This window comes from Chaetodon auriga, chromosome 18 (genome assembly GCF_051107435.1).
Source record: "Chaetodon auriga isolate fChaAug3 chromosome 18, fChaAug3.hap1, whole genome shotgun sequence".
Classification (NCBI taxonomy): Eukaryota; Metazoa; Chordata; class Actinopteri; order Chaetodontiformes; family Chaetodontidae; genus Chaetodon; species Chaetodon auriga.
Genome location: NC_135091.1, coordinates 20,527,341 through 20,542,385, shown reverse-complemented (window position 1 = coordinate 20,542,385; position 15,045 = coordinate 20,527,341). Strand labels below are relative to the sequence as shown.

The following is a 15,045-nucleotide window of genomic DNA, read 5'->3' as shown; positions in this document are numbered from 1 at the left end:
GAGTAGTCAGGAGGTTGGCTGTGTTGTTACACTTCAGGCAGCCAGTGATACATATAACAATGTAGCCAAGTGACTCAGTCCATGTGTAAAAAACCGTAATGATTATTCATATTCAGAAAGTGGATGGGTTTTTCGGTGGTATCACAACAGCTGAACCTAATGGGGGCCAGAAGTGAGACAGAGCTTTAACTCTGCAGGTCTGTTTTACCCTGAGCAATCACTGTAGATCAGTTCAGTGTCCTGTGTTGCAGAGCTGACACACAGACAGAAAACAAAATGGAATGAAAGTGAATGAAATGTTTTGGTTTTTTTTTCCCCATTTATACAAATCAGCTGTTGTCATGAATAAGGTAGCAAATGCCTCAGTCTTGACCTTACGTGTCCCCCTTCAAACCTTTGTAACTCAACTGTTTGCTCAGTGTGTCAACAGTACAAGTCTTTGATAGCTGAAGGTCACAAACAAAACTCAAAAACAGAAGAGCATATATAAGAAAATTGTAGAACATTTTATTGAACTGACAGTACTTCCACACTGGAACACAGAATTGAACTTTCCCTGTGTTTTAAAGAAATTAAGACCACAAATGAATCCAACATAAGGCAAATGTGCATGTCAAATTTTCCAGGTCAGATGAGAAAAGAAGAGTACAATCACAACAGCTGTATGCATAAAACACTTGCACACACAGCACAAGTAATAGTTCACTTTGGATGACCAATCTCACATACACGGCGACAGCTGTATGCTGCTTATCGTCTGAATATTCTCTTCCTATGTGAGATGATGGTCATCTTAAAGAACACTTCAACATTTGGGAAATCTTGTTTGATGCCTTAGTCAGAGCCAGATGAGAAGACTGAAACCAGTATAATCTTTGTGTGGTTAGAATAGAGATAAGCCTGGGATGTTTAGCCCAGCTTAGCACAAAGACTAAAAGAAACTATGGTGACACCGCACCATCTGATAAGTAACAAGGAAAACCTTTGGGTTTGGCACCGAAAAGTCAAAGGTAAAGACGGACTTTGTTCAAATTATTCACACTAATTCCCTGTTAGTTATCATTTGTTTGAACTTGACTTTTGAAAAAAGCGACATCTCTAATGTCTTCTCCCTGTGATGCTGCCACATTTACACCAGAGTCTTGAATCTGAAACAGAACCACAGAAGGCCTCCCCGAACTTGACGTGTATTAATAAAATTTCAAAGTAAAGAGACCAGACTTGACCCAAGGAACCGAATGAAGTGAACAGACCCAAGGATATTTAGACCTGAACCAAAATGTGGTCAACCTGAACTGACCCAAATAGATGATAGCTAATACTGAGTCCACTTGGATCCAGTTAGGTTTTAGACATCAGTATTGACCTCGGACTGGGACAGGAATACATCCAGACCCAATTAGACAGAATATTATCTGGATCTAGCTCAGTTCTCAGTTGCTATGAGCCAAGTGGACCAGTGAAGACTTCTAGTTTGCCCTCAGTCTAACTCTGCTTCAAGATGAAACATTTGAATGATGGAACTGCTGCGAGTTGTATTTTTCCATGTTGGACAGAGGCTAACAGTTTAGCTGTGGTCCAGTCTTTGTTCTAAACTAGGCTAAACACTTCCCGTCCACACAGAGATAAACCAGAAATCAACCTTCTGTGACTCAACAGCAACAAGCAAACCTCTATAGATTTTCTCCCAGGCTGAGTGTTCTTAAATATTATGGCACAACTTGTCAATGTACACCGACAAAATAACCATTCAGAAGTCGGCTAAAGCATATCTCAATCTGGTACTGCATATGAATGAAGCACAAGTAGTCCACATTTTTTACACAATCACTCAAACAGCACATGTCACTGTTGCACCAAAAATAATACAGAGAACATCTAGCATAGTTGTCATCATCCATTATTATTATTATTATTGATTCCCAAAGTTGTGATTTTTGAAACAGCCAACACAAAGGACAGCATTGAACCAGTTCTTTAGCAACAATGACCTGAAGATCAACACCCTCTACGAAACTGACACGGGGGAAACATTAGACCTTAAACCTCATGTTAAGGTTCCTAAAATGCATACAGTAAAACTATATTTCAAAAAAGAAGACTTCACAATAACAGTGTAATACAGAAATAGTGAGGCAATAAATCCAAAGGGTGACCATCTGGGGACTCCTTACAGCAGATAACTTTCTTGAGGTAATCACTTCTAGGGTGAAGAAATGCTAAAATGTTCACTTTATTTCAGAAAAGTTAAAAGAAATCAGGCTTACCATGGAAAGTAATAGAGGGCCTCACACATGAAACAATAAAAACACTACATTTCCTATTTTTACTGTATGCAGACACACACACACACACTTACTATGTTGTATTTCCACGTGTACAGAACACTAAACTACGAAACAACGTTCAAATGTAGGCGTTATTACAGAGAGATACTGTGGCTTACATTCACATGGTTTCTCTGAAGGGGTGAGGAGTGTATGCTTCCTGTGCTCCACAGATGGTGGCGGGGTCAGGTGGGAAACTACAGGCAAAAATGGAGGCACATTCCTCTCCTGAGGCAGAGGGGTAAGGGAGGACTTTTTTTCATACTTTTTCCTTTTTCCTTTCCTTTTTTTTTTTTTTTATGACAAACTCTCGCACCTCTTCAGCAAAGAATCCGGGGGCCTGGGGTAGTAGCCGGTGGTGCAGGGCTTGTCAGGAGAAAACCTGGGGAACTTGTAATCCAGAGGAAGATCTGCAAAGAGGAAAGTCAAAGAGGAAAGTGAGCGGCAGGTTGTCTTCTGCATGTGCCAGACGCCTGGGTGTTTAATGCACGAGAGCGAATGTTCAAGTGTAATAATTCATTATTCTGTGGAAAAGCAGACTTTGTTCTAAACGGCAGGTAGTAATCACTCAGGCCAGAGAACGTTGGACTCATTTGTTTGATCTTTTGCCTCCAAAGAGACAACTCTGGCATAAAACAATCATAAATTACAGGCCTGCAAGTGGGATGAAAACGTGACAGTTCTCCAGCAGAAGGCCTATCAGAGAGCCCTCCCTAAAACCCTTTTTGATTTAAACACAGAACTGAAGCACTCTGGTCCAGACAAAGAGATTAAAGTAGGACTTGCCAACACCTCTTGAGCAGACAGAAATGGAGTAATTCTGTATCATGCGTCTTCTGTCTGTCAGGATTTTAAGTCTTCACTGTCCCTTTTCAGCCATGTGCCTCATTCTAACAACTTCTTCTTCCTCCACCACTTGTCTCTGTTTCTCCACTGAAAGGCTGACAGTGTAAATGGGTCAGTGTGCTTCAAACAAAGCAGAACTTCTGAAACCCCCCCCCTCCCTGCACCTTTCTAACGTCAAAACTGCATCTGGCATTTTTCTTTGCCGACAATCTGACATTCACACCCCCTTCGTGCAGTGGCTGGCCAGGTGTGTGGAGGGAAGAAAGCATGCAGAACTTCACCATAAATGATGTTGAACTCATATAGAAGATTAAAAGGTTAACATAATGAATAAATAACCTGCTTTTCTCACTTTGCCTTCAATCGTGGCCATCTGGGACACTTTTGGTTTCAGACGTGTTTCCACAATATGTGTTATTCAATACTTAGTTTCTTGAACACATCGGCCTTAGCACTTTGCACCCATAGCACACACTGGACCGGCCATACAGACAGAGGAAGTAGTCAAGGTGCATTGGTCGATGAAAGGTGTGTGTTTACAAGTGCATCAAACACAGCTCGTCACAATACCTTGAGAAGCACTCGTGGCCCTGAGTAAATGTGAAAGGGGGAAAACTGTGACACACTGTGTTCAGTGGGTCTTTAAACTACATTCACCTTTGAGTTTGAAGGGGTAAAATGACCTGAATGATGAATGTGGACATTCTATGTGTACTTTTACTGAAGTTGCATGATATCGACTCACTGACTTGATAGTACTTACATTTTTCAGATAGCCACAAATGCTTACTTTTGCTAGAATTCAGACAAGTTATATTTCTTGCATTCCTGCTAACATTTTTTTGAATAATTTTGAAATTGATGACCTATATTCCAGGCAACGATCTGTACTATAAGACATAATTTACAAGAACTGTATGAAATGTCTGTGAGTAGCTGATAACTCAAATCCTTTTCTGTTAAATTACAACATGACTGCCGCACCAAACCTTCCAAAAATTAGGAAATGGAGCCGGAAGTGTTATTTCTTCAACAAGGCGATGACTAAAGGAGATGAAACAGGAGTCACACTGAATCGTTAAAGCTGTCAGACTTGAGTTCCAGTCACACTGTGGTGTGGTTTGTGTGCAGTCTGTAAAATGCAAGAATATATGCACATGTGTCACGTTAACATAAATAGCGGTATTCTTTTCACTGTTGCCAAAAACTACGATTTTCTGGCAAATTGTTGTAAGCACCTGCACTTTGAGCGAAGCACTTAGCAAGCAGATTGCAACATCAGTTCAAAAATGTGAAAGCAGACCAACACAGATAAAGAGAACTGGGACAATCTGAACCAAGTTCACACTCAAACAAATGATCCCAGTGTGAAAAGAGGCCTAAGCTTGTTATATATGAGACTGGCACCGTTTTCCCAGGAACTGCTCTGCAGCAGTGTTGGTTGGAGTTCATTCTAACTTTGACTGCACATCTGCATCTGCTTCTTGATTTGATTCTTGTGAATATTTCTGCGTTTGATGTGGGAATAGAGATTTTAACCACTAAAAGTTTAACACTGGATTGTTTTTTCCGGTTTTTACATCACAATGTTAATTTTCAGTCATGTTCTGGGGACCACATGGGTGCATTTACAGGAATGCACTGGTAAACATATTCACATTGCTTGGTTGAAGAAAACAAAACATGAGTTTTATTTTTGTCACGATGTTTATACGGTGAGGAAAGTGAGTGTATTGGAAATTCTCCTTTATTTACTGAACTAAAAAAAAAAAACTGGATTATAGGCGATCACCTTGCCTTATCACGTTTTATTATATTGGTAAGAAGCCCTTGACTATTTGCTATTAATACAAATTCAACCATTCCTCCGTGTTTACTTGCTAGTCTTGATAAATTCAGGATGGCGTAATGTAATGTATTTATGTATTAGCATAACATTCTCTCCCTCAGTGCAGTAGTCATGTCATACTTATAGCTCTGCTGTTCTGTTCTTCCTCACTTTCCTTTACTTTAATTCAACTAAAGTTACTGTCAATGAAACTCAACCTGCATAGATGTTTCATATTAAAACTTTACAGCACCAATAAGTGCATACTTCCTGCCTTCCCTGGAAGGCTTTTAATTCAAAACATTTGAACGAAGTGCTGAGTTTCACTGACAGCTGCTTAAAAAAATGGTACAGTATATCACACAGGTGGGGAACCTCAGGCCTTCGGGCCATATATATAGCACAAGAAGGAACAGGACGACCACACAACCGCTGCGCATTCTGGGGGAGAATGTCGCAGTGGTTGAGGATTACAAATATCTTGGAGTGCACCTCAACAACGGACTGAACTGGAAAACTAACATCAGTGCTGTTTACAAGAAGGGGATGAGCAGACTCTCCTTCCTGAGGAGGCTCAGATCATTCAGCGTGTGCAGCAAGATGTTGGAAATCTTCTACCAGTCTGTTGTTGCCAGTGCACTCTTCTTTGCTGCAGTGTGCTGGGGGAGCAGCATCGGAGCCGCTGACACCAGACTGAACAAACTGATCCGTTATTGTCTGCAAACTGGACACTTTTGAGGAGGTGGTGGAGAGGAGGACACTGGACAGACTGTTATCCATCATGGATAACCCTGAACATCCTCTTCACCACCTCGTGGAAAGACAGTGGAGCTCCTTCTCCAATAGACTGCTACAGCTCTGCTGTCACAAGGACTGCTTCAGGAACTCATTCCTGCCACAAGCCTTCACACTTCACAATAGTAACTTATACAGTTAATCCACCAACCTCACAAACCTCACTATTTTACTTATTATCTGCACTACTGCAATATTGCACATTCTTATTGTTTACATTTATTTATCACCCGAAACTGCACACATTTTTTGATGTAAATATCTGTTTATATTCTTAGTTATATTGTATTTTTCCTGTCTATATTTTTGCTACTTTTTGTTACCGTTTAAACAATTCTTGTATACATTTTGTGTTGTCTCTATGTTTGCTACTGCAACAAAACAATTTCCCAAATTTTGGATCAATAAAGAAGCAGTCTAAAGTCTAAAGTCTAAAGACTGTTTGATCTGGCCTGCAAGGCAAGTCATAAATACAAAAAAGCAAATCGTCTTTTTCAGTGATAAAGAAAATAACTCAAAATAGTAGACTAACATATTCTTCTGAGTGGTCCCTGAACGCAACTGGTAGCGTTTGACATCACGTTAATGCATCATAATGCCAAACGGTTGTTTTTGGTTGAAGTAAAAGGAAAGTCAATGTGCTCAGTCACTTTGTGGGGACAGGCTTGCAGTGATAAAAAAGGCCCATCTCAAGAATTATTACAGCTAACATGCTAAACTGGATGAACTGCAAGGACATTTGGATAAAGTTAACACTTCAGAGTCTGGATGACCAACAAGAAGATTTCTTAAGACCACATTCTGACAGAAACGGTGTTATGCCAGTAAGTTTCGTGGTGAGCGAAGCTGAAGCCTCTTTCAGAAGGAGAATTTGTGAAGGAGCACCTTATTGCTGCTGTGGAGCTGCTAGAACCAGACAAAGTAAACCTGTCAGTTTGTCTGGAATAATTCATAGAGATGTAGGAAAACCTGTCGTGGAAATTCAGCTTCTCAGCTCTGACAACCCCCTCTGCCACCCCTATGAAAGGTTTCTGGAGGCCCCACTGAGCACGGCCTTTGATAGGAAAAAGGTTCCTCACCCCTGGTATATAAAATAGCAAGGTAAGATTGGTACGTTTAAGTGAATGGAACTATTTAGCGACTGAAAACTGTTTTAAAAAGAGTGATGAATATGACATGATTCTGCTGTTATATTTGTTTGTACCATCTATTTGAGTACTGCTTTAACACTGCACTGTAAGACTGTCTGCAACAGTGTTGTGCCTCCTTCCACATACCTGCTATGTGCTCCACACTGGGGATGGCCATGGTGCTGTATTTGTGAATGCAGTGGCAGCACCAGGTCAGTTTCTGGCTCTCCTCGTCCCCTCCTCCGCCTCTATGTACGTCGACAAAGTAGGAGCCCCACTGATTGGACACAGCAGAGGGTGCCTTCATCCCCTGCTCCTGTTGAGACAGTCGACACACGAACCAAACTATGCAACTGTGTGTTAAGATTCAATTTCAGACATGTGCAGACTTGATAAAAGGAGAAGGGAATTCTACTCTGAGCATGGGGAATATAACAAGACTTCAAACTGGCTTTAACCCAAGCAGCTTTGAGGGTTATTTTGACTACTGCATGAATCATTATTTCTGAGAAATCCCCCGCTCTATTACTCATAAACACTCATAGAACATCAGCACATTTTATAGGCAGAAAGGTTGGATGAGAAGCGATGGTCGTGACAACAGGATGTGGTCTTTAAAAGAAGGATGTGATAAGATATAAACCCCATAAACTGAACTCATAACTTAGCGCTTTGCGCAAGTTCAGCTAATGTCATCAGGAAGTGTTCAGAGTGTGGCCAAATAAAAAAAAAAAGTCTGTGATCATCAAGTTATCATGGAAATTTGGACCAAATGTTTCTAAATATAACGTGAAAAGGAAGCAAAAAACAGAACAAAGCAGTACTGCATGAGGTATTTCTGAAGATGGAGAATCCAGCACACTGAAGCAGAAACCTCTGAGCTAATTCAACACAGATGACGGGGATGAAATTCATCACAACCGATACTGAACAGTCCTTAAGCTAAATATGCTGCTTATTGTCTGCCTACCCACGGAACCTCCTCCGCAGTATTAAGTGCATGCATGGGAATTAAAGCACTGCAGTGCTGCTGCCATGCACCATAAGACAGGGTATTTGAGATAAAGCTGAGAAATGAAAAGAGGGTGAGCCACAGGAAAAGGAAGTCATCTTTCTCGTCACATCAAGATTTCATCTGCGTCAGTAATGTTGTTCTCGTCCGGCTCACACTGAGGGAGCTGATCTACGAGATCAGGAGCTGATATTTTTACTTTCTTTCTTTTTTTTGGACCAACAGCAATATTATATTATGCTTCATCAGAGTTCTTACCTTTAGAACTCTTTTTTTTTTACCCTGTTATGCTACCCCAGCTGTCATATTGGTGTTACAAATGTTCAGTTTTTATTTGAAAACACTCACTTTCACAAGACACTACACAGAGCTCTTGTACATTGTTGCAAGGATTATAAAACATGTTCCTAATCCCCAAGAATGACTGCTGGTTGGACAGAGGAGCGATAACAGACAGTTGCATTACTGTAACTGTTATCTTGTTTGTTACTTTAACATTATCTCGACCAGGAATAATAACATGACAGTTATCTGGCCAAACTCCTTCAGTAAATGAAAAAGTCTAAAAGACACAGATAAGAGTTCATAGTCAGGGGTGTACGACCGTTGAAGGATCCAGAACCATGTCGCTCAATAACCTACTAAATAGACTGCGTATCACTCACAGACTTAATGTATGTGACGTGACTTGTTAGCGGTCATGGGCTTGTTTTCTCTTTAAGACAAACATAATAAATTGTTTTGTCTGAAGGTTGACGTTTTGTTGTCAACTCATCCATTGTATTATTCAGCAAGTGCACATTAAATAACTGTTGGCAGTGGTCTGTGGCCTCTTCCTCTGAGCCTTACCTTGACTCCTCTTCCCTATCGACATATCTTTGTTTAAATCGTTGTTGTTCAAGAATTCCTGATAAGGTCAGCGCAGCCATCTGGCAGATTTACTCTGCACAAGTTTCCAATTCTTAGGTCATAGGGACAAAGGTGCGTCATTGTGTAGGGTGACGAAGTTCTCAGTCCAAATCCTGTTGTTAAAATGGCTGCAGTAGAGCTCTATCCATAGCATGGATAATTTAATTTGGCTCGACGTTTGCAAGAAACTAAGTTCAGACAGTCCAGTTAACCCGAGCAGTCAGGCAGTTAGATTTGCCCCATCTGACTTTGTTGCACCAATGTCACCATATTCGAGGTTGGATTACCAACTGGGTAAAGTGGGAAACTGCCCCCCAGACCACAAAGGGTCCTAAAAGTCCCATGTTCACCTCCATGTCAATTGGCTTTGGCAAGTCAATTAATTGCAAAGTTGTTAGTGGATTTGCACCACTAAAGTAAAGCAGAGACTGAGGCGGTTCCTGCAATATGACCTTATTGTTTCAGCCCTCGCTTGTAGTTTGACTCAACTACAGCAACTATTTTAGAGAGTACAATGTTAAATTGATTGAGAACTACAACAGTAAAACCCAAAATTGTAATTAACCGGAATTTAAAGACAGAATCCAACAGCCTCGGACAGGCCTCTGTATTTTGGAAAAAAAAACAGCTCTGCTCTTGGTCCTGGTGTTTCTTGCCAAAAGATGTGCTGACTCTTCACTTTTGAGACTGTGACTGTGAGAATAAAAACAATCTGCTGGTTAAAATCCTCATTTGCTCTGTGAGGAATGATTCTGTATCCTTACTGACAGCATTTCCTTAAAAGTCTCCACCAAGTCAGAATTGCACTCTATTATATTGTCAGACTCACGGTGGAAATTTAAAAAAGGATCAAAATTGATAAAGCAGAACCAGAGATAATGTCTTTTTGATTCCACAAATTCTGGCACCTACACCACCCACAATGCAACTACACTACCCACAATTTGACTTGATGGCAGAGATTGGGGTGTGTTAAGGTAGTAGCAGCTAATGTAGCCTGGAGCTTCTAGCCCGCAACAGAGATGAGGAGTGGGCTATAGAGGTCTGGTAAGCTCACTTCTTTCTCACTCCACAGCCCCAAATTATTTTCATTGTCAAACTTCTAGTCTGCAGACCCAAGTGACATCACTTGGAGCAGCTTATCAGATTTCACATAGCTCTCTCTGGAGACAAAAAGGCTTTGTACAACCTTTTCCACATCTATTACTCCCCAACACCTGGAAACACACCTTGACTTGACACACCTAGATTCCCCTTTTAATATGTCTTTTCTACATGGAAGTTAAAAGCCTGACATGTTGCCTGCATTGTTGTCCATTTTATCTTTGACACAAACCTGTATCAACATGCCTAATTTTACATGTTCCTCCATCACATTTGACACTGTCAAAGATTACCAATAACACTTTAATGAAGCTAATACATACATAATAATTGTGATGCAAAAGAATCCTATAGGCATGCACTGGCTAACACAAAGGGTATCCTCTGGTATTAGGCCAGAGGAAGACGAAGACATTCACAGAGCTGGTGCTGGGGGTTTGGTGTTGAAAGGTGGAGGCTGGGCCGGGGTGGGGGAACGACTCCTAAACGGAAACAGCTGCTTTAGTGAACTTACCTCAAACTTTCCCTTTTTCTCCAACGGCTCCACTTGGGCCTCATTGGACATAGCGGCGTCACTCTTCGGGACACCCTCCCCCTCCATTTCCTCCACGATCATCACCGTTTCCCACTTCCCAAAGCAGCTGGCAGGGAACATGTCTGACCTCATGCTATCTCCAAAATACACTACCTGCAGGATAAGGAAAAAAAGAGGGTGACAGAGAAGACCACTTGTATACTTTCAACAGCTACACAATAGTTTAAGTGCAGAGGTTAAGTTGCACTTAAGTTCAATTCTTCTCTCAGCAGCAAAGTCAGATGGCATATGTCTTATGGCCCCCCAGGGTGAACTAGACCAGACACGACGAGTCTGCAAAACTCATCACAATCTCTTTGACCATCACATCTCTTTTGTCCTGCACATCTGGAAAGAAAAGCAGGCTGAGGCAGGCTTTACTGAGACACATTCCAGGACTGAAGTACAGGTGCACACCGCTCAAAGCTTTAAATCCCATCTCAACAACCATTTATTTCTATTCCCTTCAAATGGGACAGGAAATGGAGTGAAGTAGAGAATGTTAGAGATTAAAATGACAAGACACAGAAGTCTGCAGACACTGAACACAAGCAAAAGGCTTTACAGTGAGAGGAAGCTAAAAAGTGAAAATACCACAACTTCACTGTTGACTGACTGTCACCACTCTCATCAGCACAAAGTCAATAATAACCACTTACCGACAAATCCTCTACACTTCACAACCATTTGTGAGTGCATTTTACTCCGTTTTAGATTTTTTGATGTATCTTTTTTTGATCATTCCATAAACCAATTGGTTTCCATTCATTTCGGTTCAGTACGAGGATAATTCATCAGACTGATGAAGGTTTCCTGATTTCTGGTTTCTGTCAAATTGTAATTAATGTAGGTTTATGTGGAAAGTCCTCAGTTTGCTTATTGACTTGATCATTTCAATTTGCTCAACAAATTTCAAGACCATGGTAACAGATTTTCATAGAAAACTGAAATTCATGGAATTTGAGATTTTTACAACATACTTTTCTGAGCTGGGGGCTGGGAAACCAAAATAATGAGCTAAACCAGGCTAAAACACTCTGTAAAGCTGAGTGGAACTGCAAAATTGGTGATAATTCTCTCTGGGTACATAACTTTGACTGACTTCCATCACACATAGTCATTCCAGCATTCGTTCAAGTTAGTAAAATTCTAAAAAGTACTTTTTTCTGAACCACAGCCAATATCACATGCTGATCAAATTTGAAGACCTTGCATATAAGCTCACAAATGCGTGTACTAGTAACTTGGAGTCAAAATTCACCCTCTCTATCATCAGCTGAAATCTTTACGAGGAACTTGATAATACAAAAGTAGTAAACCTTTTATGCAAGCTGCATCATGTAAACTGTTTCTAGACACCACAAATAGGGATGACATGACACAGATGCCTGTTTGTGTGTCTGTATATGTGTGACTAAATCAAACGTCTCTACAGGAGTCAGAAGGCCATAAAGAGGATGTAAGGCATTCCAGTAGCTGTGTCTCATCCCTCCCCCTCACAGAGCTGTGCTGTGTCTCAGGCCAACCTTTCCACATGTAAACAAACAGACGGGCTGACCGGGGCTGCGCCTGTGAGGAGGGGGCTGCAGGAATCACATTTCTACCAGACTTTGCCAGAACTGCCCACAGCTGGTCTTCGTACCCCAGAAAGCCCCACACCTCTCATTGCTAAGCAGTGCCGCAGCCAGAGTCATGGGATCACTATGAAAAATATTTACAGAGGCCAGGGATTCCAGCACAGAGGCAACATATTACAGAAGAGAGCCATTGTGGATGGATACAGATACATTAGCCAGAACCAAAGTGAGCTCTGCATGAGAGAAAGCCTTCCTGAACAGCCCCATTGCCCCATGCTAGGACGAGCTAATGCAACAAGAAAGAAAGGGTCAGTAGCTTAATCATGCTTAATCATTTGTCCCCTCTTGTAAATTCAGCAAGTGTAATACATGAAGTTATTCCTTTCTTTGCATAAAAAATAATGTGTCCGTTTGTTCTGTTGTGTTGCAGTAAACATGTAGGCTGCTCTGACTAGATAAATGATAACCTATGTTAATAGCAGATCAGGTGCACAGATGAGTGTAATGCAAACCATTGAGCTGTTATTTCTTACTGTTTATCATTCATTTCCCACCTGTAACTTTAAATAAGAGGCCTCTCTTTCAGCCCTTTCACTTGCTCCTACATCCACTCCCCTGTTGTAACAATGCAGTGGTCAACAACGCAACGGTTGAGTCACAAAGGGTGTCGCTGATTTCCCAGTGAAGGTGGTTCAGTATAATCCTCTCCAAGGACTTCATCAGGTGGGAGGTTAAGGCTACTGGCCTGAAGTGGTTGGGCTCCCTGGGGTGTGCAGTCTTTGGGACAGGAACCACACAGAAAGTGTTCCAAGGGCAGGAACTCTCTCCAGATCGAGGCTCATGTTGAAGAAGTGTAGCAGGACCCCGCAGGGCCGATCTGCACAGTCCCTGAGCAGTCTGGAGCTGATGCCATCCGGGCCTGTAGCTTTCCTTGCCTTCATCCTCCTGAGCTCCTTCCTCACCTGGTCAGCTGTTATGGAGAGGCTCGGGGGGCTTAAGTGGCATGAAGAGGATGCTGTTGGTGTTAGGGGTGCTGTGAGGGGGATGGCAGGAGTGTGGAGAAGTTGCGGCTTAAGGTCTGGGCTCAGGTGGGTGAGGGGAGGAACAGGGGTAGAATCAAACCTGTTGAAAAACAGGTTCAGTTCATTCGCCCATTCCTGGTCTCCAGAAACAATGAAGAGCTGATGTAAATGAGTGGATGGTGAAAACAGACCAAAAGCCAAAGCAGGGTTTATTGGTTTGTTAAACAGTGGACAGGTCAAAGAGGAGGACCCCCACGGGATGCCTCTATGGCTCAGTGTCTATTGGATGTCTCCCATAAGTAACAGTAACCAAAATGTCTTTTACATGGGCACTCATCCACATGACCTGCTGGTCATAGTCCAAACAGGACGTGAGAGCTTCCAAAAGGATTTATTGTAGACAGAACTCAAACTGTACATTGTGAGCAGAAACAGATGGAGATTTTCAATGTTTCAGGAAATAGGCTTTTTAAGTGTGATAAACAACTTGTCTTGTTAATCCAGTATTTCTGTATTGGGACAGTTAGAATGCTGATGGAACACTGGCACGTTATTTGATGATCTTAAATTTGGTTGTCTTGAGGAGGAGCTTCTCTAAAGGTTCATGGATGGAGTTGAGCAGGTTGAGTTCAGGTGCAGATTTGCTCGAAGCTTGCAGCTCTTCTTCTTCTAAAAAAAAAAAAAAAAAAAAAAGCTAGCTGCCCGACAGCCATGAGCCTAGCCTCACTTCTTTGTTTGTTGAGGAGTGTGTTTTAGGGGACATTCCCTGTGTCCTCTTGCTGTCAGAAACAGCTTACTGCAGCTTTAAGCAGACACGTAGTGTGGACCTGCGGCCCCGTCTCCTATCAGCTCATCACTCAGAGGAGCAGTTAAAGCTAAAGCCATGCCCAGGTAAACAGAGCTGCAGGCATGCAGAGGGGCCTTAATACGCCCATTGTGCTGCACACTGTGTGGGGGCTGGAGCACAGGAACAGGAGGGGCCCACAAGACAGCAGGGCAAAGCTCCATGTTGCCATTTAGTCTCACATTCATTTGCCATTACTTAAAGATCTTTTGACTTGGTTTTCAAAGTAGGATCAAAACTAAAAATGAACGAGATAAACCGAGTGTCCTGGATTGAAAGATCCATTTTAAGGATAATTCATTGATCTTGCCTTCTAAAACCTCAGCCAATTAAGCTTTTTTTAAAAACGGCTATGAATCACTGGGACAGTGAAATATCCTTGGCTTCCAAGGTATTAACAAATCATCGACCCGTAAAACAAAGCCTAATTAGCTTTTTTTTCATTGGCTCGCATAAGGAATTTCACAACTCTGCCACTAAGTGTGACAGGGCTGAATTTATCTCCTCTGTTACGAATAAAAACAGCACAGACAGCTTGGAATGATCACAACCGCCCTTTTTCTGGCCTGAATCTCTGCGATTACGTCCCATCGGCTCCACCTGACCCCGTCAGGTTCAGCACTGTGTGGAAAGGAAATTGTAATCTTCCCTGAATGACTCTATTCAGCCCACCTGCATTAAGTCCTGTCAGGTGAAAGTGGAGAGAAGTGAAAACACAGAGTGCCTCAGGCCTCTCTGGAGGGCTGTTTAAAGCAGCTATAAGTGCAGGTTGACACTGAATTCCTCGAGAGCTTTCTCCACGTGGCTGGGGAACAGAGGGCGCATTGAGCAGAGGGCTGGCTGGAGCGGGAGAGGAGCTCGGGACGTGGACAATGATGGGTACTGCAGGGTGGAAGGTGCTGCACTACTGGATTGAGTGTGAATGCAGCTGAAGCATGCTTCACCTGTGTAGCTCAGCACAGCCCTCGGTCAAACAGACATGTCGCACTTCATACATCCATGATGCAGACAGACAGCAGAGAAGAGTGATGGTGACAGTGATGTGACCTGCTCGCTACGTTTTTAAAGAGTCCCACC

At 42.1% G+C, this 15,045-nt stretch overlaps 1 protein-coding gene across 1 annotated transcript in view; it reads right to left on the bottom strand.

The window, feature by feature from the left end:
* Positions 1–485: 485 nt before the first annotated feature.
* nt5dc1 (5'-nucleotidase domain containing 1) overlaps positions 486–15,045 on the bottom strand; it is a 61,293-nt gene continuing 46,733 nt past the window's right edge. Inside the window, exons 10-12 of the mRNA XM_076755711.1 lie at positions 10,466–10,639; positions 7,074–7,242; positions 486–2,737 (exon numbers count right to left, since the gene is read on the bottom strand). Of these exons, the coding sequence (XP_076611826.1) occupies positions 2,625–2,737; positions 7,074–7,242; positions 10,466–10,639 (456 nt within the window). The 3' untranslated portion in view covers positions 486–2,624. The remainder of the gene's footprint in view (positions 2,738–7,073; positions 7,243–10,465; positions 10,640–15,045) is intronic.